Source organism: Talpa europaea (assembly GCF_964194135.1).
Source record: "Talpa europaea genome assembly, chromosome: 5".
In the NCBI taxonomy this organism is placed as follows: Eukaryota; Metazoa; Chordata; class Mammalia; order Eulipotyphla; family Talpidae; genus Talpa; species Talpa europaea.
This window is the reverse complement of record NC_140071.1, coordinates 143,697,324-143,721,365: the sequence shown is the minus strand read 5'-3', so window position 1 is coordinate 143,721,365 and position 24,042 is coordinate 143,697,324. Positions and strand designations below refer to the sequence as shown.

Here is a 24,042-nt window from a genome sequence, read left to right as displayed (position 1 = left end):
GCGGGGTTCGGGCAGGGGCACGCGGCTGCTCTGCTCTGCTCCGCCGGCCCTGGCCCGGGCGCTGCTTTATTCACACCCCCCCCCCCCCCCCGCGGGCGCGTCTCGGGGCTACACGAGCTTCTTGGCGACGAAGAAGGCGCGCAGGTGCCGCATCTGCAGGAGCCCGACGGCCAGCAGCAGCAGCGTCTGCGCGAGCGCCCAGCGCAGGACGCCGCGGTGGGTGCCCTCGCTGGTGGCGCGGAAGCGCTCCTCGCGGCCCTGCGGGGACGGGGAGGGCGGCGCTGGAGCTCCCCAGCCCGCGCCCCTCTCTGGCGCCGCGCCCCCACCCCGGGGCGGCCCGTCCAGCGCCCAGGACACAGGAGCCGCCCCCCGCGGCCCTCGGGCCTCGCCTGGTGCGGGGAGCCGCGGGCAGACCGACCCTCTGGTAGTCCTGCTCTCTGAGTATCTGCTCAATTTGCTCAGTGAGATGCTCGAGCTTGAAGCTGACTTCGTTGACTTTGTCCTTTGCCTGAGCGATGGCCACGTCCAGGTCGTGTTCTCCGACTCGGATATCTAAGTGGACTCGCTGTGAGAACAGTAAAAAGGAAGAAATATGTTTTCAAACCAGCGCCCCGTCCCTCTCTGTGTCTGCCGGGTCCTCTCCTGGCCCCCCTCCCCTCCGTGTTTCTGCAGCAGCAAGCCCGGGGCGGCCCCCCTGGGCACCCACACCTGCCACTGCCTCTGCTGCCAAGAGGAGTCATCGCGCAGGGAGATTTCTTCACCCAAAACTCGATCTTGATGCTGAAGTGCAAGTTCTCTTTGTTCTCAGCACGTGTAGACCGAGCCACCCTACTGGGCAGGAGTCAGGGACTAGGACACCATTACTCTTGGGCCCCCGGCCTTTGCTTGTTTTCCAGCCTGAATAGCCACAGCTCTCTCCACCTCCCCACAGCTCGTATTACTCCAGCCCTTTCGCCCACTTCACGGCTCGCCTTTGAACCCCTTCCAAGCCCTCCAGCTCTGTCATTGGTTGCTGTGCTGGTCTAGGTGAGAATTTTCATGGGCTTCCAGTCTGAGTGGATTCTGTGTGTCCACATCATGGTCAGTAATGCCAGCCCTGCTCTCCCAGAGGACTGGAGGCTGACACTCACCAGCTTACTCCCTCCAAATGACACCAGCCTCGTGGAATTAGATTCCAAGCAGATGATGTGCTCTCCAGGTGAATGGGATGTGAAATAGAATGTTCCTTGTGAGCCGTGTAACTTCGACAACAATACCTAGGATTGAGGATTTCCATAGCTTTACTGTTTATTTTTCATTCTTTTTTTTTTCCAAAGGTTTACTTTTACTTTTTTATGCATACAAGAACTGGGGTGCAGGCCAGAGGTGTGGGGGGGGGTGAGAGGATACACCAGAGACAGAGTGGGGAACAGAACAGGCAGATCCACTGAAATCCACTGCTGAGGGGGCGCAGCAGGGAGACAGGAGAGGTCTGCTGCGCCCTGTGGGTAGCTCCCTGGCCGGGGATCGGACTCCTGCCGCAGTGGCTGCCGACAGCTTGATAGCACTGAGACTTAACCCTTGAGCCCCCAGGGGGGCTCCCTATTTCCATTCTTAAGAACAAGCACCCCCCCCATATAATCTAGTAAAATCCTATAAATAAGAGACTAAATTGCCCATAAGTGTGGGAAATATTCACTCTTTTGTGGCTTCAGTACAAACCATAAGTATGTACCCTTTGTTTGTTACCAGAGTGGCAAAGTTTTGGAAATACCTGCTTTTCAAACATCATTTGGGAGTGTAAGTAGAAACACCGTTTCGGAGGTAGTTTGGCATTAAAACGCACGTCGCCATCGCCCAGCACATCTGCCCCTGGAAATGTGTCCCATGAGCACATGCAAGTAGATAGTCACATGCGAAAGGATGTTTTGTGTGGTGTTTTGTAACAGCAAAACTGCTTTCCTGAAATAACTTTAATACCTGGTTTAAACTCAGCAAAGCCAAATAAAGGAGCATTCTGTGACCATAAGAGAATGTCACACCCGTGTCTGCGCCACCGGTGCCCTGTGTCTTGTGGGGCGCCATCGCACAGGATGGGATTTCATAAAAATACCATTTGTAGACCCCCACACAGACTTGTGCATTTCTGTGGCCTAGATGAGGATTCTGAAGATCATATGTCAAGCTGTGAGATGCTTATATTTGTATAGGGAACCTTGATTATCTGTTTTGTTTATGTGTCATCAGTGTTTCAGCAACAGATTTCCAGCTTGGTGGAGGAGCATGGGGTCACTCTGTCTTGACAACAAGTAAAAAGCTGAACGAGAGAGAGGTCAGTTCTTATTTCTATCAGACAACTGAGGTCTTAGGGCAAACTGCTGCTCCTCAAATTGGAGAGACAAATAAGCCAGTAACAAAGAATCACATCTTAAAAGAGCAGAAGCCGGTGGGAACCGGTGCTGGGTTCTTCTGGAAACACCCTGTCTGGATTTCAACCACGAACGACCAGTCATACTAAAAGGCACAAATACAGTTTGAGGGGACAGAACAGGCGTCAGGATCAGATCCGGATACAGCAGGGACGCTGGGACTGTCGGGAACTCAGAGTGACGCGACAGCGGCCCTCGGGGACGGGGCGGGTGTGTGGAGGGGAACAAGCAAGCAGGCAGCAGAGCGCGGGGGGCTCAGAGGCCGGGAATGCGGGTGAGGTGCTGCAGCCGACCTGAGGGTCTGCCCCCAGACACTTCCTCACCCGGGAAACCGGGGCAGGCTGGGAAGAAGTGGAACAGAAGGTCCCAGAACTTGGGGGCAGCTTGTGAAGGCCGAGTGCAAAGGCAAGGCCAGGTGGGCGAGGGCGAAAGTAACGGAAGGAGCTTCCCCAGCTCAGTGTTGGCTGCCCAGCTGCAGAGCCCGCGGCGTGGCCTGGACGCCAGGCAGCATGAACACACACGAGTCCACAGCTGCGCCGTCACACCATATTAACCTACAGGAAGTCAAAGATGAATCACGACAGCGCCAGAGTCACAAAAGCCGCAGCTACAGACACAGGCGGAGCGTTGGTCGGGGCCGCATGGAGCCCTCAGAAGCCGAGCCGGCTCCGCGGCGTGGAGAGCAGGGCCCAGCCCCCGGGGTTGTTTGGAAGAAAAGGAGAAATGGGCGTTTCCAAGGCAGAGGTTGAAGCAACTTGTCGCTGACCAGGTCAGAAGGGTCCACGTGAAGCACGGGCGCGCCAGAGGAGACGCCGCGCCACGAGCCCTGTTCCTGCGGGCTCTGACGTGTGCCCGTCTCCCCCGAGGGACAGCCGCGCGCGCTGAAGGCCCGCGCTTCATGGGTCAGGAAATGGGTGCCGTCGTGCTGCAGGGGGCAGGTGCGCCCTGCTGGCCTGGAGGCCCCGCGCGACCAGGCAGCCTTGGCGGGCAGTGAGTGGGTGGCAGCAGCTGACGTGCGCAGTGCCCGGGTGCTCTGCAGCATCTGGCCTCAGCTGACGCAGCTCTCGAGGCCGCTGGCCGGGCTGGGCCCAGGACCCCGAGGGGAGTGGGGGTGCGGCCGGCGCGCCTGCTGGAGGGAGTGGACACTCGAGGGGAGGCGGGGGAGGGATTTCTGGCAAGTGGGAAGTTGAGGCGGCAGAGCTCAGCGAGCCTCTCACCTCATCGTCGTAGGTCTTGACGGTCACAAGCACGCCCAGGCCGGGAGCAGACTCGAGGAAGTCATGCCGGGACACATCCCACTGCTGAATCCTGAAGGTCCCTGTGCGGAAACAGGTGCTGCCAGGCCGCGTGCATGGCGCGGCGGGGCCTCTGGCCTGTCCCAGACTCCAGGGCAGGGCACTCTTGTTTACAGATCCCTCTGCCCGCACCTCAGGTCTCAGGGCTGCCGGCGGGCGTGATGGCGGTAAAGGTCAGGCTCCTCCTAGAATGTCGACCCGGCCCCGGGGCAAGTTGGGGGGCTTCCCACACCCCGTGAGCCTATGGCCCCCAGGCCTCCATCTGCTCTCCAGCTAACCCCGCCCCAGGGCCTCCACCTGCCGAAGGGCTTCCTGGCCAGAGGGCGCTCGGCCCCACCTGGGGATGGGCGGAGGAGGGCACCTGCCAGTCCAGCGGTTTGACCCGGGGGCGGGGGGGTGGGGTGGGGAGCGCCTCCCGCAGCCTGGCCCAAGGCAGAGGGCCCTACAGGCAGCGGCCAGCTCCCTGCAGCGGGGTGGGCCCTGCCTCAGCCACGTCCAGTGCTGGCTTTGCGGCGCTCCCAGGAGACCTCCGACCGGGCGCGGGCACAGGCCCGCCTGTCTGTGTTTGAACGTGGCCCACACAGAGGGTCCTCCCAAGGTGCTCGCACCCGTGGCCTGAACTTGGGTGACAGCTGCCGGGGGGGGGGGCGGGTGCTCTCCTGCCGATGATCTTACTCTGATGAGCCCAAAGCACAGGACAAGCAGCCCGTGCACCTGCTGAGCAGCCACTCCGCTGCCAGCATGTGATGCCGCCGCCACACCAAGGGCGCTGTCGGCGGGACGATGCGGGGGGCAGGAGAGCGGGCGGGAGGGAGGCTGGCCAGCCAGACGGTGGAGGCCCCCGGTCCATAGTAAGGGGCTGGTGGGGGGGACTGCTGTGGAGACGGGTGCGGCCGGGCCAGCGCGGTGGGCCGTGCAGAGGCGTGGGCCTGCGTCCGTGTCCGCTCAGCGCGCAGGACAGTCGTCTCGCGGGGCCGTGGAGGCGGTTGGGACCCGTTCCCCAGCCCTCGACACAGCCGCCTCCCTGGGAGCCAGAGGGCCAGCCTGGCTGCCTGAGGGGACCTTGCCTGGCCGGGAGCGCTGCGGGTGCTGGAGGGGGCGTCGGGGGGCGTCGGGAGGCGGCGCCCCGTGCCTTGGAGCACCAAGTGTTAGCGAGTCTCTCGGTGGAGAGGCCCCCTTGGGGAGCGGCGTCTCAGTTGCTCCCGGGCCTCAGAGAGAACCTGCCTGGACCCCCCAACATGGAGCAGGAGCCGCTGGGCGGTGGACACAGCGCGTCGGAGCCGGAGCGAGAGGCACCCGCTTCCCGCCCACCGGGAGCACGTCTGCGACGCCCGGCAGGGAGGGAGCACCGGGAAGCAGCACCGCCAGAGGCCGGCGCTCGGGCGCTGAGCAGCGCAGCGCGGGTGGGCGCTGGCAGACCCCGGCTGGGAGGAGACTGAGGTGCCTGACAAGCTTTTTGAAGCAGCCGTCTTGAAAACGTGTCAACAGCGTGGACGCGCTTGAATGAGAACGTGTTGGGGGGCAGGAGAGCGAGCAACTGGTCGCCTCCTCCGGTGCTGGACACCGAGGTCTCGCTGACTGGGCTAAAGATGGCGGGGAGACCGTCAGAGGAGGCTGGGCGGGTGCTGCGGCCTCCCCACGCCCACTGGCCGTTCCTGGACGCAGCAGGATCTGATGCCCCTGTCTGGAGACGGCGCCAGTCTCCACGGGGGGGGCCGTCCCCACACCGCCCTCCACTTGGCCTGGGCGGCCCGCCCGGCTCCCTGGCTGCTGACCAGCCTGGCCCTGGCGGGAGGCCCCCCCCCCCAGTGTCGGGGACGGGTCTCCAGCCTGGTCCAGCCCCGCAGGTGTTTTCTGCCACTTTGGAAATGCCCAGGGGCGCCGCGGTCATCTGAACGACCAAAGCTTTTCTAGTAAACCCAAGCGTCGCACAGGAGCTGGCCAGGGGGCTTGAACCTGATCTGGACAAGGGAGGGAGCCGCGGGAAGTGCTGCCAGAACCCACCGGGCCTGGCGGGGAGGTGAGGCCCCGAGGGGCCCCGCGAGTCCATCGCGCACACGTGGTCGCGGGGGCCCGCGGGCCTCACGAGACGTGGTGCCCCGAGCCTTGCAGGAAGAGACGGCGCGGGGTCCCGGCCCCAAACTGGCCCGCGGGGGTGGAGGCCGGACATCCTGAGGGCCACGAAAACAGTCTCCGAGGCGCGCCCTTCGGGGAGCTGCTGCGGTGCGCGGACGGAGACTGGCCGCGGGGACCCCGCGCCGCGGGGCTTCTCTGTGAGGCCGCGGGGAGCGGAGCAGAGCGCGGCCCCGCGCGCCCGGCACCCGCCAGCCTTGGGCGAGGGCGCCCCGACCCCGGGCGGCCGGCACAGGCGATGGAGGAGGCGACCCCCGGGAGCGCGGCCGCGGGAGGAGAGGCGGGGCGCGGAGGTGGGTCGAGCGCGCCCGGGGCCTGCGCGCGGCCGCCTGGGGGCGCCGGCGGACCCCGCCGCGCCGCGCCCCAGCCGGGGTGAAGGCCCGTCCGCGCCGCCCGCTCCGCTCCGAGGCCAGGGGCGCGGCTGGCGGGGGCGCGCGAGCGCGCGGGGCGCGGTGCCCGCAGAGGGCGGAGGCGGCGCGGGGTGCCCGGGGAGGCCCGGCGGGGCGTGGGGCTGCGCGCGGGCCAGAGTGCGCGGCCGGGCTGAGCCACGGGGAGCCTCGGCCGACCCGCCCGCGTCGCTGCCTGTGGGCCTCTGGCAGCGGCTCCTTTCCGCAGCGTCTGCTGGGGTCGCCGCCAGGTCCCAGCCGGTGCCGCCGGCCAGCCTGGGACTTGCTCCCCAGCTTGTCTTTGAAGGGGAAAGGGAGGCCTGACCCCTGGGGCCCCACGCGGCCCTGGAGTGGGGGTGGACCTTAGGGCCCAGACCGCGAGACCTCGTGCTTGCTGGGGAGAGGCCCGAAGAGGCTGCGTGGGGGGCTGGGTGGGGAGGCCGGGCGGGAGCGGGGTGTCTGGAGGGGGTGCTGTGTGCCCAGCCTCTGTTCCTGCTTCTGCCACCCTGGGCCAGGGCCCGGGGCCCACTGCCGAGAATTGTGGGATGAGTCCGGCCAGCTAGTGGTGGCTGCTGCCCGCCCCCCGCCCCAGCTGTGGGGCCAGGGCTGAGGCTGTGCTGGCAGGTGCCACGAGCTCACCTGGTTTTTGGACGCCCAAAGCCCTCGACACGATGGCACCAGCATACTAGCCAAGACGGGCCGACCCTTGCCAGGCCCGCGGCTGTGGGGCAGAGCGGGGCCGTGGTCTGGTGGCCCGGCCACCTCCCCAGCCCAAGCGGGTGCTCCCGCCACCCTGCTGGTGCAAACCTCTGCCCCCCGCTGCCTCCCGTCGGGGGCTGCCTGGTCTGTGGAGACGCCTAGCATGCAGGGCGGGGGTGCGCGGGGGTGCCCAGGGGGTCCTGCGCGTTTGTTTGTGCTCACGTCAGGGAGGAGGCACAGGGACCACCGTGCTCGTTGGGACGCAGACGACCCGGCCCCTCCAGTTCCAAGAGCCCTGTCCTGCCCGGGAAGGCGGGGGGCTGGGCCGTGTGGATGGCGGGCCCCGTGGGAAGCCCACCTGTGGGAGCTTTGAGCCCGCCCTGCGCCCCCTCCTGCTGCGTGTCCTTGAGCCGGACTAGGCCAGAGACCTCGCCTCCTGTTGGCCTGGGCCAGCTTGGGACTCGGGCTCCGCGCTCCTCTGCTCGGATTGACCCGAGCGCGCCAGTCGGCCTCTCGGAGCCACGTGCAGGCCCTGTGGGGCTCCTACCTGTGATCAGCGTGTCGCTGGGGATGTCCTCTATGATGCATTTCTCCTCCCGCTCCCCAGCGTGGAAATAAAACGCTGCTGAGAGTGAAAAGCAGCAGCTCAGAAGGGCTAAGGTGTGCATGTCGCCGTGGCCACGCGCACGTCTCCGAGACCAGCAGGGTGTGCGCAGCCCGGCTTGTCTGCTGCTCCCTGGGGGTGGCGATCGATTTCCGTGAGAAGCGGCACCTGGGCCCACGTGGACAGATCCCTGGAGGGAGGAGGGACCTTTCTGAGCCTGGAAGCGCCTCCTGCCGGCCCCGTGGGGGAGGGCCCAGGGCCAAGGCCAGGGCCACGTGAGCCCAGTGGGCTCCATGCCCCGCCTAGGGGGTGAGCGAGGATGGCGCTGGGCTGAGAGGGGCGCACAGGAGGGAGGCAGTGGGGAGAGGAGGAGGTGGCTTTGGGGGTGCCCTGTGAGGAGGGGCGGGGCAAGGCCGCGAGTGTGGACTTGGGGAGGAGACAAGTCCGGACTGAGGTGAGGGGAGCGCTGGGAGCACCGAGGCCCCCCGGGAAACTTGTCTCCCACGGAAAAGGAGGCACCTTCGCCCCTTGAGCCCCAGGCCCTTCAGCCTGGCACCCCAGCTTCCCTCTGAATCTGTCATTTTTCTCAGAGACAAGAACGGAACAAACCCCAGTGGCAGCCTCCCCCTGGGGGTCACGCTCCCCCGCCACGAGGCTGTGCCCAGGCACCTCGGCGAGGCTTTTCCTCCCTGGAGCTGGGCCCCATACTGGCTTGCCCCCCGGCCACTGGGCCAAAACCCCACAGGCGCCCGGGCTTCGCATTGGGCCGGGCGGGTCAGGGCACTACCCGACGGAGGGCTGCTCCCTGGTCGCTTCCCCAGGCCCCAACCCCCGTGGGCTTCGAGGGGTGTTCGCGCTGCAGCGGCTCCTGGTGCCCCCCTTTTGGAGAAGTGATCGGCCAGGTCTGCACCTTGCTTCCCGCGTGACCAGGCGGTCCCCGCCCTGCCTGTGCATGCCCGTCCCGCGGGGTGCGGGGTGAGATGCCGCGTGCGCACGGGAAGCGCCGGAGGCCCTGTCAGGGACGCTGCAGGCCTGCAGACATCGCCTGTGCAGAAGGCTGGTCTCTTTGAGGAGCCCTCGTGGCCATATCCGCACCCCACAAGACTCCACGTGCACTCAGGGCAGGTGTGTCTATGTGAATAATGTAACTGGATTTGGAGAGGGAGACCTCCAGGCGCGGAGGTCACTGACAGGAGCGTTGACATCTTGATGCCACGCCACCATCCCAGGAATGGGGAGTGTGCCGTCGTTCCGAGTTTGTCTCGGCAGCGTTTGTGGTTTTCATTGTCCACGTCTTTAAACTCCCTGGTTGTTAATTCCTGAGTGTTTTATTTTCTGACATTAGTAATTTTTCAAAGATTTAGTTATTTATGCATAGAAGAGCTTGAATATAGGCCAGAGGTGCGGGGGGTGAGAGGATTCACCAGAGAGAGCAGAGGGGAACAGGACAGGCAGACTGACTAAAACACACTGCTGAGGGGAGCAGCGGGCGAGACCGGAGAGGTCTGCTGCAACATGTGGAATCTCCCTGGCCGGCCGGGATCGAACCTGCGTGGCAGAGGCTGCAGACAGCTTCACAGTGCGGTGCTCAACCCACTGCGCCACCCGGGGAGGCCCTTTTAGATTTTTTTTTTTTAAGATTGATTGATTTATTTATACAAGAACCGGGGTACAGGCCAGAGGCGTGGGAGGGTGAGAGGGCTCACCAGAGACGGAGCGGGGAACAGAACAAGCAGACTGAGGAAATACGCTGCTGAGGGGAACAGCGGGGAGACAGGAGGGGTCTGCGGCGCCCTGTGGGGACCCTTGCTGGCCGGCCGGGATCGAACCGGCGCTGCAGAAGCTGCGGGCGGACAGCTTCACAGCGCAGCGCTCAACCGCCTGCCCCACCAGGGGAGGCGCCTTTTAAATGTTTTTAATCGTGAAATTAGGTCAAGTTCTTTTTCTGCTTCAATTTGAATTTTGACACAGGCTTTCCCTGCACTGACCGAGAAGACAGCGTCTTTCCCCGTCGTCTGTTCATGTGACGACTGATTTTCCCGCGTCGAGCCAGCCGAGTCGAGCCGAGCCGTGCTTGCGTTCCACTTGGTCATGGCACATCATCCTTCCGAAATGTGGCTGAGTGCTGTTGCCTATATTTTGTGAGGACTTTTGTATGAATGGTCCTAGGAAGTATTGTTCTGTCGTCCTCTTTTGCTCTGATGTCTTTATCTTTGGTACCAGGTAACGCTGGCCTCATAGAATGAGTTAGAAAGTGTTCCCTCTTCAATTTTTGGAAAAAGTTGGAGCAGCGTGGGTACTCGCTCTTTGTTAAATGTCTGATGCAGTTCACCAGTGGAGCCATCAGGGCCAGGCTGCTGCTTGCTGAGAATGTTTTGATTACTCATTCAGTTGCCTTACTAGCTGTTGACCTATTCAGATTTTTTATTTCCTCAGTGTTTCATCTTCCATGTAGGTTTTGTGTTCTTGGGGATTTCCCTGTTTTATCTAGGTTGTCCAGTTTTTTTTTTGGGTGTACGGTTTTTCTTTTTTAAAAAAGATTTTATTTTATTTATGTATGCATACAAGAGTTGGGGCACAGGCCAGAGGTGCAGGGGGTGAGAGGATTCACCAGAGACAGAGTGGGGGACAGAACGGGTGGATCCACTGAAACACACTGCCGAGGGGAGCAGCGGGGAGACAGGAGAGGTCTGCTGCGCCATGTGGGTAGCTCCCTGGCCGGGGATTGAACTCGTGCTCCGGTGGCTGCCTATAGCTTCTTAGTGCTGAGACTTAACCCCCTGTGCCACCAGGGAGGCGCAGTGTATAGTGTTCCATAGCATGCTCTTATGATTCTTTCTATTTTTGTAAAATGGTCTGAATGTCCCTTTTTCACTTACGATTTTAATAATTTGAGTCTTTGTAGATCAGGCCTTCAAGCTGAAGGTTTATCAATTTTGTTAATCTGTTCAAAGAACCAACTTTTGGTTCAAACTAGTTTTTCATTTCTTTGTTGTTTTTTCTGTACTCTTTCATTTATCTTGAATGTTAATAGTTCCTTCCTTCTGCTAGTTTTAAGTATAGTTTCTTTTTATTTTTTCTAGTTCCTTAAGTTGTGAAGTTAGGTGGTTTATTTGCCACTTTTTTTATTTTTCAATGTGTTTAGTTATAAATTCCATCTGCCCCTCCCTACATGGCTTTTGCTGCATATCATAAATTTTTGTGTATTGTATATTTTCACTTTCTTTCATCTCTGAGTATCTTCTGATTCCTCTTTTGACTTATTCTTAGATCTATTATCCTTTAGAAACTTTAATTTCTACAATTTTGTAAATTTTCCAGTGTTATGGTTTCTAACTTTGTCTCATTGTGATTAAAGGTATTTTGTATATCTATCTTTTAAAGTCTGTTGAGACTTAGCGCATGTTCTAACATACGGTCTACCCTGAAAAATGTCTCCGGTACACTTGAAAGTGAATGGTAATGTTGGATAGATGTGACACATTGACTGTTAGAGCGAGCTGACATGTTATTTAAGTTGTCTCTTTCCTTAATCACGTTGTCTGGTTGTTGTACTCATTACTGTGAGTGGGGTATTGAAGTCTCCAACTCCTATTGTTGAGTGTATTTTCCCCTTTAAGTCCACCAGTTTGGGGTACATCTATTTTATTTGTTATATCTTCTTGTTGTATTAGTCCTTTTATCAACATATAATGCCCTTCTTTGTCTCTTGTACATTTTTTTTTTATTTAGTTTGTCTTAAGTTAGGAAAGCCACACCTGCTTATTTTTGGTTACTGTCTGGAATATCCTCTTCGAAGCTTTCACGTTTAATTTGTGTCTTTGGGTTTCATGTGGGTCTTTTGTAGTTAGGCATCAGGAGCTACCCACAGGGCGCAGCAGACCTCTCCTGTCTCCCTGCTGCTCCACTCAGCAGTGGATTTCAGTAGAGCCACCTGTTCTGCTCCCTGCTCTGTCTCTGGGGAGTCCCCTCACACTCCTGTGCCTCTGGCCTGTACCCCAGCTCTTGTATAAATAAATCAATCTTTAAAAAAAAAATAGAAAACATGAATCTAGTCAAAAACTGTGTTTGATGTAAAAACCACTCTCACAAAGAAAAGTCGTTCCAGTGGCCTCCCTAGTGAATTCTCTAAGACTTGGAGAAGTTCATACCAGTCTTCCGCAAAGCCTTCTGGGGAGGGGAGGCCTGGACTCTCTCACTAGCGAGCACCAGAATCAGAGGCTTTTGTAGAATCCAGTGGTGAAGGTCGGGATCAGAATGGCCAATTCCCTGGGCTTTTTAAAGAATCTTGGATAAAAACTTGCCTGGTCTTTGAGTCTCCCCTCTCCTGGCTTACCCTTTGTTCCTCTCAAGCCTGTTAGCCCATCGTCACTTGACCACTCGTTCTCAGATTCCTAAATTTTACTGTCATCCTCACTCTGCCTTTAGGGAGTTGATGCTTTTGTATGTCTGAAAGACTTGGTTATTATTGCTACTCCTTGCCTCTCAGACCATCCGCCTGGGACACTTTTCCCGAATCCTAAACTACACACGCCCTTTAGCGCTTCCTTGGGCGCAGTTATGGTACATTTCTTTTTGAGCTGAATGTCTTTGTTTTGCTCATGATCTTGACAGGTGCTGTGGCGTTACTGCCCTGGATTACGTTGTTTGAGCGCCTTCCTGTGCCCTCTGCCGCGCCGTCCCCATGAGCGCCCCTGCACAGGCTGCCTCTCCCGGGGTGCTCTGCGGGTCTCTCTCACCTTTGTGTTCACCACGCTCGACTTAACTGCACCTGTGCTGCTGTCCCCTGCCTGGGGTGGGGTATATCTGTAGACACCGTTTTAGTCCAACTAGCTCTGTAAGTTTCTCAGTTTTCTGTCCTATGTGCTTCCTTCTCCATTTCCCTATTATATTCGCTGATTATTGACTTGAAATGCTTAAGAACGTCTCGTTTTGTCTTCCTTTTTTTTTTTTAAGATTTATTTATGTATTTATACAAGCACTGAGTACAGTCAGGAGCAGAGCAGGCGGAAGGACCGAGGTGCACTGCCGAGGGGAGCAGCGGGCGGCAGGAGAGGTCTGCGCGCCATGCGGGACCCTCCTCCGGGGGCCGGGGAGCAGCCGGGGGATCGAGCCGGCACCGCAGAGGCCGCGGGCAGCTCCGCAACCCCGCGCTCAGCCGCTGCGCCACCGGGGAGGCCCACTTCCACATCTTTTTGAAGTTTTCCGTCTCTGCTCTGCCTTCTGGCTGGTGTCTCAGTCCTGTCTTCCGGCTCACTGCTGCTTTCTCCAGTGAAAGAGCGGAGAGTGGCTCTAACCCACTGGCCAGGCGTTGTCATGCCAGTGTTTCCTTTCTAAACGTGTCCGTCTCCAGCCTTCCCTCGTCAACGGGACATTTCTCGTTCTACCTGTTCTATCCTGTCCTTATTCTAGTGCCTGTAATTTTGAGATCTGTGCTATTGGGTGTCTGAATCTTTTGGGGCTTTTTCCTGTTGGCTTTCACCCAATTCACCCAACAATGCTAACTTAAGTGGTGGTTTGTGCCGCTCTCGTTGCTTGACTTGGGTTGGTGGGAGGCTGAGACCCACTTCTGGGAGTTGGGAAAAGCTCCTGCGGAGAGAACGGTCAGTCCTCTGTGACGTGAGGGGAGATGCCGACCGCGGGGCCTTGCTCCTTGTGGGGCCCCAGACTGCCCTCCAGGTCACCCTGGGCAGGCCCAGCGCAGCCCCGGGCGCGGTCCCTGCGGCCACAGCACACTCTGGCCCGCCTCGCTCCTTTCTCCTCCAACCCTGGCTCAATTGTTTTTTCTTATTTTTGGAAATGGGAGGAGAATGTACCAGTTCTTCATGCCTGTTACAGGAGGGGCGGTGTCTCGGCTGGGGGTCTAGTTGTGGAGCGTGGGGCGCGCGCTCAGGGTGCCCGGGCAGACCAAAGGCCCCAGACAGGCACCAAGGGGCGTGCACCTGCACATCCTTTCCCAGTTTCAGCGGCGTCTGGGCAGGCGTGGCGTCATGTCCCTTCTCAGTGCCCGCCCCCTCCTGCCTTCTCCCCAGTGCCGCTGGCTGCCCAGTCACCAGCTGTGGGGCTGAGCACGGGGGGCCGGGCACTGCCCTCTGCGGCCCACACGGCGGCTGTCACACTCGCTTCTTGCCGTGTGGCCCAGCCAGGAGCAGCTTCGACACCAGCGTCCACACTCTGTGCCGGCAGGGGCCCTGCAGCCCCCCTGTTTGGCCTGGGGCCCCTCATCTAGTCAGCAGATGATGGGACCACAGGGGCCTTGGGGGTGATGGCCCTGGACACGGCCCTCCCTGAGCCGCCTGCCCTCAGCCTCCTGCTGCGAGCGCCCGGCAGGGCCCCCGGGCCGGCAGTGGGAAGCCAGACTTTCACCACATCTCGCCTTTCCTGCGGGTGTCTCTGTGGCAAACCCTCCTCGTCCAGCCGTGGCAGTAGCCTCTGACTGCCCACGCCCTGCCCTCGGTGACCGCAGGGAGCCTGCGCGCGCCGGGGCTGGGCTGTCACTCCACACCAGGCCACAGCGCCAGCACACACACCTCGGAGGCTCCCGACCCGCCTGGCCTGGTGTCCTCCTGCCGGGCAGCCACCTTGCCCGGCCGCCAACACGGCAGCCTGCATCTCTAGCCACGGGCGTCCTGGCCACATCTCTGTGCCCCCAGCTCTGTTCAGGGTGTGCCTGCCAGTGGGGCCCTCTCCACGCGCCCCCGGGCTGTCCTGCAGCTCCCCAGCCACTGCTCCACCCGCCCAGGAGGGGCCTGCTGGGGGCCGCAGGGGGCTGGTCGTGGGGCCAGGCCTTCCCCTCAGCAGCAGCCATGGGGCCGCAGGTGCAGGCCACACCTCCTTGTGCTCACACCTGCCACAGGGGTCTGGGGGGCCCTCTGTGGGGGGCTCTGCCCCCCCTGGAGTGCAAGAGGAGGCGCTGGCACCACAGAACAGCCTTTATTCAGCTCAGAGCCCCAGGCAGTGCCCGACCCGCCCCTTCCGCGGCCTGGCAGGCCACCGGCTTGGACGCTGAGGGCAGCGCGCTTTCCCGGAGGGCAGGGCCCGTGGGCGGGTCACAGCCCCAGGGCAGGGCGCGCGCGCGGGTAATAAATACAGAGGCGCGCAGAGCAGAGAGGGGCCCGGACCCTCCGGGAAGCCGCCCGCGCTGCGGGGCGAAGCTGGGGGCGGAGTGGCCGGCGCGGGGGCGCGGGGGGGGCCGCGCGGGGGGAGGGGAGGCCGCGGGGGCCGGGCCTGGCGGGGGCCGCCGGGCGCGCCGCGGGGTCCGTCAGACGCAGTTGTCGGGGACGCACTCGGCCGCCTCCTGGAGCGCGGGGCAGGGCGCGCCGCGGTTGGCCGGCTGCACGCGCACGAAGCGCGTCCTGCTCTTGGCGCCCGGCTTCCCGCAGGGGCCCGCGCACAGCCCCCAGGACGACCACAGGGACACCTCGCAGTCCAGCGGCGTCTCCGGAGCTGGGGCGGCACGCGAGGCGGTGAGGGCGGGCGCGGCGGGCAGCGCCCTCGTCCGCCTGCCCTGGGGGCCCGGGAAGCGGGCGGCCCGCGCGGGGCCGCGTCTCCGGCTTTGGGGGGCCGCCGGCCAGCGCCGCCCCCCGCACCGACCAGGGCCCCGCGGGGGCATCGTCGCGCCCCTCGGCCCGCGTGAAGCCCCGCGGAGAGGCGGGGTGTGGCCGGCGGGGCTCACCTGAGGGGCCGTCCAGGATCTCGTTGCCGCGGCCCCCCCCGAGGTCGGGCGCCGCCGGGACGAAGGCGCGGGGACCCGGCCCCACGCGCACCAGGGTGACTCTGGCGATGGGGGGCAGGGACTTGAGCCGCGGGTAGAAGAAGGAGCTGGCGGGGTGGCTGGGCGAGGAGGAGGTGATCTGCGGAGAGGACGGGGCGGCGCTGCCGAGGCGGCCGCGGGGCGCGGGGCGGGGCCGGGCCCAGCCGCGCCCGCCCCGCGCCCCGCCCCGCCCCGCCCCGCCCCGCCCCGCCGCAGGGACGGGGCCGGGGTGCGCCGCGCGCGCCCGCCCGAGAGGCCGAGGGGCGCCCCGGGCCCCGCCGCCGCGCGCCGGGCGGGAAGCGAGCCCCGGGCCGGCGCGCGCGGTCACCTCGGCCACCGGGTCCTGCGGGACGGTCGCGAAGTTGGGGGAGGAGAAGGTGAAGCCGCTGTCGGTGCCGGCGTCCTGCGGGAACAGGTCCAGCGCCACGCGCTCCTTCCAGCGGTCCCCCTCGCACAGGGCCAGGCTGTCCACGCCCACGAACCAGTCGGGGCTGGGCACGATGCGCACCACGAAGGACACCTGGGGGCGCGGCGCTCAGCGAAGGGCCGCCCGGCCCGCCCGCCCGCCCGCCCGCCCGCGCGCCCGCCCCTCACCAGCGAGTGCCGCGCGTGGGCCTCCAGCAGCGCCGCCGTCTGCCCCGAGCCGCTGGGCACGGCGGGCGCCGCGAACACCCCGCGCACGCTCTGCAGCTTCTCCTCGGCCGCCTCCATCTCCCTCATGAGCGCCCAGGCCTCGCCGCGCTCCGCGAACTCCCGCAGCCCGTTGCTGGCGAACTCGCCCTCGCGCCACAGGCGGTAGTCGGAGCTGTGCGCCGCCCCTGCGCCCGCCGCGCGTGAGCCGCGCGCCCCCGCGCCCCCCGCGCCCCGCGGCCCCCCGCGCCCCCCCCGCCCCGCCCCGCCCCGCGCCCCGCGCCCCCCGCCCCGCGCGCCCGCCCCGCGCCCCCCCGCCCCCCGCGCCCGCGGCCCCGCCCCACGCCCCCCGCGGCCCCCGCGCCCCCGCGGCCCCCCCCGCCCCGCCCCGCGCCCCCCGCGCCCCGCGCCCGCCCCGCGCGCCCCGCGCCCGCCCCGCGGACCCCCGCGCCCCCCCCCGCCCGGGCTGCCCCCCGCGCCCCCCCCCCGCCCGGGCTGCCCCCCGCGCCCCCCCCCGCCCGGGCTGCCCCCCCGCACCTACCCAGCAGGGAGGACCACTGGGCCGGCGGGCGGAACAGCGGGTACTGCTTGGGGAAGGCCGCCTGGCTCCACTGGCCGGTGAAGGTGAGGCGGTACCTGGCCAGGGTCCTCGCGGTGCAGGCCGGCTGCCCCCCCAGCGGCTGCCCGGCCGCGGAGCCCAGCGCGGCCAGCAGCAGCGCCCAGAGCGCCCGGCGGTCCATGCCCGGGGCGGCGAGAGCGAGAGCGGCCGCGCTCGGACGCCGGCCCCGCCCGCCCCGGAGCCCCCCGCGGGCGCGGCCGTGGGGAGCAGCGCCCTTCGCGCGCCTCGCGCCTCGCGCCGCGTTGGCGGGGCCGGCGAGCCGGGCACCTTCCCGGGCGCGCGGAGCCAGGGTCGGCGGAGCGCGCGGCCGGCGGTCAGGGCCAGGGGCTGGGGCGGAGCCGCGCCCGCCGCCGCCCCAGCAGATGCCTCCCCGGCTGAGGTCACCTCCTCCCGGGCGGGCGGGCCCCGCCGCACCCCTTTCTTTGTCTCCCTCTGCCGGCCTCCTCCCCTCGCGGCCCGCACCCTCCGGCGCCCCCGCCCCGCCCCGCCGGGCTCCTCCGCGGGCGCTGGGGCGGCCAGGGGCGGCCAGGACCCCGGCCCAGGGCTGGCCCGAGGGCAGGGGCCCGGGGGGAAGGGGCCACCCCAGTTTGCTGCCCCCGAGGACGCTTCTAGGCCAGAGCGGCGGGTCTGGGCGTCTGGGCGGCGCCCCCAGGCCCAGGCGCCGCGGAGCAGCTGGGCTCCCCGGGAGGGGGTCGCCGGGGCCCTCCCTCGGCCTCTGCCCTCGGGCTCCGGGAGGCGGTGGGCCTGCGAGGCGGCCAGCGGCCTGACCCTCCCTCCAGCGGACGCACCGTTCTTCAGAACTGCCGCCCAGGCGAGAGCCCCGCTGCAGGGTCGCCCGTGCGGTCAGCGGCTCACCCACTGGCCCCCAAGCCCGCCGCCCCGCGGGGTGTGGAGGGAGCCCCCTTCCTGCTCACAGGCACTGGCCAGTAGGGCTCCCCTGCCTCCAGGGTCAAGCACAGCAGCGTCTGGAAAGCAGGTGTGAGGGACCCCACAAATGTGAGGGTACCCCTCTGTGCAGGCGGCACCCCCACCGGGTGAATACCCCCCTCTGGCAAGGGTGGACCCCGCTGGCCTCAGTGCTGGGACAGAGGAGACGCCGTGACCACGCGGACCCAGGCCTCCCGCCCGCCGCCCTCCGATGGCCCGGAAGGGGTCCCGGGAGCACCGGGCAGTCCCCGTGCCCCCGCTGGGCCCCTCTGCCTGCCCTGCTCAGACAGCCCCGGTGGAACTTCCTACCTCTGTGTAGAGGGGAGCACACTAAAATGGGGTGTGCTAAGCAGAGGCCTCACCCCACCTGGTAGCAGCCCAACCCAGCCCCTGACTAACTCCACTCTTCGCAGGAGGTCCCAGGGGACCTCGCGCCCCTGTCAGCACCCCAGCGCCAGCAGGAGTGTGGGCAGGCGGGGGGCTGCGTGCTGCCGCTGGTGGGAATGGGGGCTTGCTCCCCACGGTGCAGCCCCCGTGTTCAGCATTTGCCGCGATGTCGTGCACCCCAGTCGAGATGCCGAGGCTTGTGCAAAAGTGGCCGCTCAGGCTCCGAGCACGCCCTGCACACTAGAGCCCCGCGGGAAGGGGCGGCGGCCGTCCACGGGCCCTCAGCCGGGAGCAGCGCTGCGCTGGCCGTGGGGGCCGCCGGGCCTGGAGACCCAGCGCCCAGCCCTTGGGGGCCAGGCCCAGCTCTGTGCCCAAGGCCATTCCCTGTTTGCTGTGTCCAGGCCCCTCCGTCCTGTCTCCCCGGTGGCCACCCCGTTTCACGCGCCCACCAGCAGCGCTCGGCCCACGCTCACAGACGCGAGGCGCGTGGTGGCCTTGGGCGTGGACAGCCCCGTTGACGGCAGCGGCCTGCCGCTGTGCAGGGAGGGGACAGGGCGGCGCCCTCAGCAGCGCCGTGGGGGTGGGTGTCCTTCGGCCTGCTGGTGACTCCCGGATGCCGGCCTAGAGCTCAGGTCACACAAAGCCTCTCCTAAGGACACCGGGGCCTCGCGGCCCTGGGTGGCAGCTGGCAGTTGGGCAAGCAAGAGGCCAGCCGTGGCGCTTGGCAGGAAAAGCAGAGAGGCGGGGTGTCTAGAGCAGCTTTGGGGACTCCGGGGGAACCCAGAGGCCAGCAGACGGCCAGGCCACGTGCCCAGCGGTTCTGTGGCCGGCCTGAGGTCGGCCGGCAGAGTGCGGAGCCCTGGCCGGTGCCCACGGAGGTGCCAGCACACCCAGTACCCACAGATGCCAGCGCAGACACGCCGGTCCCGGGCGTGTAAGGGACTCTCCATCTAGTCATTAGCTGACTGTTGAGCCACCCAAGCCGAGAATTAGCGGCCACGCGCGGCAGGGAGCGCAGATCTTGGCGCGTCTCAGAGCGGCCGGCAAACCGCGGGCGGAGGCACTGGCAGGGAGCTCGCCGGGGTAGAGCCCGGTCCCCAGCGCCTCCTGAGACGCGCGTCCTCACGGACCGGCACCTGCAGGAAGCGCGGCTCCCGGGCACCCCGACTGTCCAGAGCAGCCGCCCGCGCCCCCTCGGCGGGGCGCCCCTGGCCGCTCCCCATGGGGCGTCACGTCCCAGGACCGCTCACTGCTCAGGGCCTTGCCCGGCTTGACCGGGTTGCCCTTAGGCTGTCCGCACCCATCACCTGGACACTGGACTGCGGTCAGACCCTCGCCCTCCCGGGCCTCGGCTCCTCAGTGGCGCCTCTGGCTCCCGCGGGCGCCTCTGGGGGTCTGTGGTTCCAGCCGCCCCCTCCAGGCCTTTGGTCCATTCTGCGTCCACGGGCAGAGTCAGCTGGTGCCCGGACTCCATCCTCGAAGCCCGGACCCGGCTCTGGGAGCCCTGTGGGGTTGGGCCCCGCTTCCTGGCCGCGGGGGCTCCCCCACCCTGGCCCTGCCCGCTCGCTGGCGCTGCTGCACAGAGTAGGTCTTCATGTGTCGGAGTCACTGTTTTTCTCTGATGGGGACATTTTCCGAAGTTCATGGAAGGGCTCCCCGCGGCGCGTGGCCGGCTGGAGGGAAGCTTCTCCCGGACAGCGGCCTGTGGGCACCGTCTCCCTTTCTCCTGCAGGGACAGTCCTGCCACCGCGCCTGCGCCACCCCGGGGCCTGGGGCCGAGGCCACTGCCCGTCACGCCAGGGGCAGCCCCGGGCCAGCCGCACCTGCTGCCTGGCTCTGTCAGCCTCTCCGTGGGGAGCCGCGGGCCCGGCAGCCCCTCCCGGCTCGGGGCTGTTCCCGCTGAGCCTCGTCCCGGCCCTCATCTTCAGCGCCCCGGGCTGCAGGCTCCGCCGCCCCAGGGTTTGGAAACCGCCACATCCCCGGTCGTCCCCCCGCGAGTCTGGCCGGTTGTCTCTCGGCAGGGGCGGCTCCGGCAGTCGCGTGGAGGCCATGACAGAGGGAGTCCCTGCCCAGAAGCTTTGTCTCCCCGTGTGCGAGGCACCCCGTGGGCCGCGCGGAGCAGGTGCGGTGGCTGCAGGACGCGGGCTCCGGACGCCCTTGGCCGCGCCGAGCCCGCCTGGGGCTTCTGGCCATGCGCAGCGCCCCGGCGGGCAGCGGGCAGGCGCCGTCCTGCGGCAGCCACATGGCCTCGGGGTCGTGACCCCCACAAGGGGCGCCCCCGCGGCTGCCCGCTTCTGGGGAGGCCGGGCGGATAGGGCCTCCGCAGCCCGGGCGCCACAGTCCCCCAGACCTCGCTGGCCGGGACACAGACGTGAGCCCAGGTGTGGCTCTGAGCCGCCAGCTCAGGGGACTGGGCCCCGCGCTGGCTGCCCGCAGCAGGGAGGCCGGAGAGGGCCCAGCTGGTCCTGGGCGCGTGATGGGGAGCAGGCGCCCGTGGGGGCTGCGAGGTTGCCCGCAGCCGCCGGCCCACCCCCCTTCCCCCGCAGGCCCCGTCCCGGGGCTCGGTGGAGGAGCCGGCATCTGTGGCTTCCTTGCCCACCCTCCTGCAGCCCCGGGGCCGAGAGCAGAAGGCTCCAAGGGGTCCCTGCAGCCCCTCCAGGCAGAATGGCGGGGCACCCTAAAGGGCGCTGCTGGAGAGACAGCGGCCGGGGAGGCTGACAGGCCGCAGTGGGGGCCCCGAAGGCGGCGCAGGCTCTGTGCAGGGCCCTCCACATCAGCCCTGACCGGCCTCCGTGGGCGCGGCTCCTCCGCTGCTGCCGGGGGGCCCCCGCAGACCACCGTGTCCACTTTGTCCCTGGGGGCCACTAGGAGGTGGCGGTCAGAGGCCTGGGTGCGGCCCTGCCGTGCTGCGGGGCTAGGGCCGCCTGCAGCCAGGGGGTCCCCCCAGTGGGGCGGGGTGCCGCGGGCTGTCCCTCTCTCCCCCTCCTGGCGGGGTCAAGGGAGGCCCACTGGCCCGCCGGGCAGGTTCTTGACCCGCGGATAGGCCCGGGCTGGGCTCCCCCAGGGTGGAGCTGGCTGGGGAGGGGCCTGAGTGAGGCCGCAGGCCCCCCGCCCTGCCCCCAACCCCCAGACCATCCTCAGCCCTGGCTGGCCCCTCCTCTCGCTGGCCTCGGCCTGTGGGTCCCAGAAGGGGCCTTAGATCTCAGGGGTCACGCTTTGCTGTCCGCAGTCTCTCCTTCCCTCACCCCTGCGATGCCGCTCAGGTGTGGGGGCGTCTGTCTCCCGGCGGCGGAGCCCGGCGGCTTCAGGTCAGTGGGCGGGCAGCAGGGGCTCCTGGGGCGGAGGTCCCTGGGCGTGCAGGTTCCCCACAGAGGCAGCCCCAGCCCCCCACTGCGGCGGTCCGGCCACCCCCCACCTCAGGACCCTCCACGCGGTGGCCCTGGTGACGGCACGGCTGCCCTGCCCCCCTCACTGACAGGTGGAGCCTTCACGCTCTGCAGAGACCCCACTCATACCCCACTCGGCTCACCCCGCTCTGGGCCAGGCCCGTGGGGAGACTCCTGAGACTGTCTGGCTGGGGCAAAGGCCACCCTGGCCCCATCTGGGGAGGGACTCGGAAACCCTGGTGCCCGGGGTGCAAGGCGGGGCCCTCCACGGCTCTGAGCATGGTGGCATGGACCCCCGGGGCAGCAGCCGGCTGTGCACTGGGGGACGCGGCCCAGCTTTGTGTGGGAGCCTGGGAGGGGTGGCCCCCAGCCCTGGCCTGGCTCACCCTCCTCGAACCCAACAGCAAAATCTCCCTTTTGGGTCCACGCTGACCCTGGAGCACAACCCTGCCAGACGCCTCCTGGCACGGCCCTGCCGCCCGGCCAGCCAGGCCGGCACCCCAGCCCAGGGGAGCCTGCCCCCTCCCCCCCAGGCCGGCTTCCCTGCCCGGAAAGTCTGAGCAGGCTCCGGGCCGTCCGCCCTGGCTCCGCCCGCCTGTGGCCTGCTTTTCCCGGGGCAGTGGGAATGTGGGTCAGCCCGAGCCTGCCAGGGCCAGAGAGGGTGGAGGGGGACACTCCGGCGCAGGCAGGGCCCAGCCCCCTGACCGTGGCCTCTAGGTGCCCGGCCAGTGCCTGAGCACGTGGCCTGCAGGGTCCCCAGGCTCGGTCCCCCTAGAGACTCCGTCTGGCTAACCCACTGCCTTGTGAGGCCCCCCAGGCAGCTGGAGGTGCCAGCCTGCCCCAGCCGCGCCCCCCTCTCCCGGTGCCGGCTCCCAGGCCCTCGGCCCCCCAGAGCAGCGGTCCCGGCCACTGGGAGGGGCCTGAGTCCACAGGCCAGCAGGAGGCCGGGCCCCACTGGGGTCCAAGCCCCACCCCACTCTCGAGTGCTGTATAAGCACAGGAAGTAAGTCTTGTCCTCGGTGGTGTCAGGAGCCACCTGGAGGTGGGCGAGAGGCTGCGGGGAACACCTGGGCGTGGGCGTGGGCCTGGGCGCGGGGCCCCTCCCTCCTCCCCACCCAGACACCCAAACCACTCTTGGTTTCCCCGACTTCAGGGACACAGACACGCTGTGGAGCGCTGCACCCTCAACAGGAGGGGGTCAGCCCTGATCTTGGGGTGGCCGTTGATCGCGCCCCTCCCGACCTCCCCGCCAGGCCCAGGGTGTGGGGCCACCGTGGGCCGCGCCCCAGACCCTGTTGGCCTTGGAAGGGCTGGCTGGCGCGCCTGCTGGGCTGAGGTTCCGGGCCTACAGGGACACGCCGGCTGGGAGGAGCCTGAGGGCCCCGCCGGTGGCCGGGAAGCTTCCGCTCGGACGCCGGGCCTGGCGGGGCCAGCGCCCTTCTTAAAGGCCAGAATGAGAGAAATTAAACACATTTTATTTTTTTTCAAATCTTATCTTTTTAAAAAAAATACTTATTTCTGCATACAAGAGCTGGGGTGCAGGCAGAGGACTCCCCAGAGACAGAGCGGGGAGCAGAGCAGACAGATCCACTGAAATCCACTACTGCGGGGAGCAGCGGGGAGCCAGGAGAGGCCAGGAGAGGCCCTGTGGGCAGCTCCCTGGCCGGGGATGGACTCGTGCTGCCGAGGCTGCGGGCCGCCTCACGGTGCAGCGCTCGCCCCGCGGCGCCACCGGGGAGGCCCCAACACATTTTAGAAAAGAGGAAACTGTGAAGACAGAACCAGAAGTTCGTTAAGCAGAAAGCGAGCGGCAGGTTCACGGTCGTCTGGGGAGCATCGAGGAGAAAGCGCCATCAGGGCGGCCCGGAGGGGCCACACGTATTTCGGCCATGGCCACGATGGACGCCAGGAGGGGCTGGGCTGGCTGCCGCCCGCTGGACCCCGCCGAGGGAGGAGCCGCCCCACTGGGCTCGTGAGGCCTGCGGCCAGACGGCGGGTGGTGGGCAGCGGGCGTGGGCAGTCTGACAGGGCCAGGGCGCCCCATCCGACTTGGGGTCAGCGAGAAGGCGCAGGGCCGGCGGCCCCGGGGCGTCTCCACGCTCGTGCTGGTGATGCAGCCTCCGGCTCCCGCAGGAGCACACGGGCCGGGCAGGAGGGCCGCGGAGCGTCCATGGCGCCTGCCCTGTCCAAGCGGCAGGCCCGGGCTGGAGCAGTGAGAGGCAAGGGTGCCGCGCATTGCGCCCACAGGGCAGAGACCACAGCCCGACCGACCGCGAGAGAAAGGGTGGCCGGTGGCGTGGCATGGCCTGGGGTCAGGGTCGGCCCGGCTCGCAGCTGCGGGGGCGGCCCTCAGCCAGAGGCTAGGCTCCCAGGGGCCGGGGTGAGAGTGAGGGAGGCCCTGGGGGTGCGGCCGCCCCGAGGCGGAGGAGGAGGACCCGCGACCCAGCGGGGACGTCGCTGGCCTGTGTAAACACGAGCTGACCGCAGGCAGCTGTCCCCTCCAGTGAGGACCCCTGATTCTGGGAAGCGCGGCCGGCTGGCGCTCTCGGGGAGGGGGCGGGGAGGGAGCCGGCCACCTCTGTGGGCCCAGGAGAGAGCCCAGTGCTCGCAGACCTGGGGGGACGGGGGCCCTCCAGTGTCGGCCGCTGCCCCGGGGCGCAGGTGCCCAGAGGCCTCACAAGGAGGTGTTTGTTGGGAGGGAGGGCAGAGCGTCACCCCCGCAGTCCCTCTTGGACCCAGCCCAAGCGGCCACCCCAGCAGTGGCTAAGTGGCCGCATGCAGTCAAGGGGCAGACTGGCCCCACTGACCCCTGACC

The 24,042-nt window shown here is 66.2% G+C and overlaps 2 protein-coding genes across 2 annotated transcripts; both read right to left on the bottom strand.

The window, feature by feature from the left end:
* Nucleotides 1-90: 90 nt before the first annotated feature.
* On the bottom strand, nt 91-7,589 carry LOC311171046 (transmembrane emp24 domain-containing protein 11-like; the record flags this gene model as incomplete). The annotated part of the gene is made up of 5 exons (XM_084233601.1): nt 91-258; nt 419-565; nt 1,131-1,256; nt 3,626-3,726; nt 7,469-7,589. The coding sequence occupies 5 exons, from the start codon at nt 7,587-7,589 to the stop codon at nt 109-111; spliced, it is 645 nt and encodes a 214-aa protein (XP_084089727.1). The 3' UTR covers nt 91-108.
* A 7,144-nt stretch (nt 7,590-14,733) lies between these two features.
* SPON2 (spondin 2) lies at nt 14,734-16,648 on the bottom strand (the record flags this gene model as incomplete). Its single annotated transcript, XM_084233052.1, has 5 exons — nt 14,734-14,971; nt 15,201-15,378; nt 15,607-15,798; nt 15,873-16,096; nt 16,450-16,648. 5 exons carry the CDS (start codon nt 16,646-16,648, stop codon nt 14,787-14,789), a joined length of 978 nt encoding a protein of 325 aa, XP_084089178.1. The 3' UTR covers nt 14,734-14,786.
* Nucleotides 16,649-24,042: the final 7,394 nt, after the last annotated feature.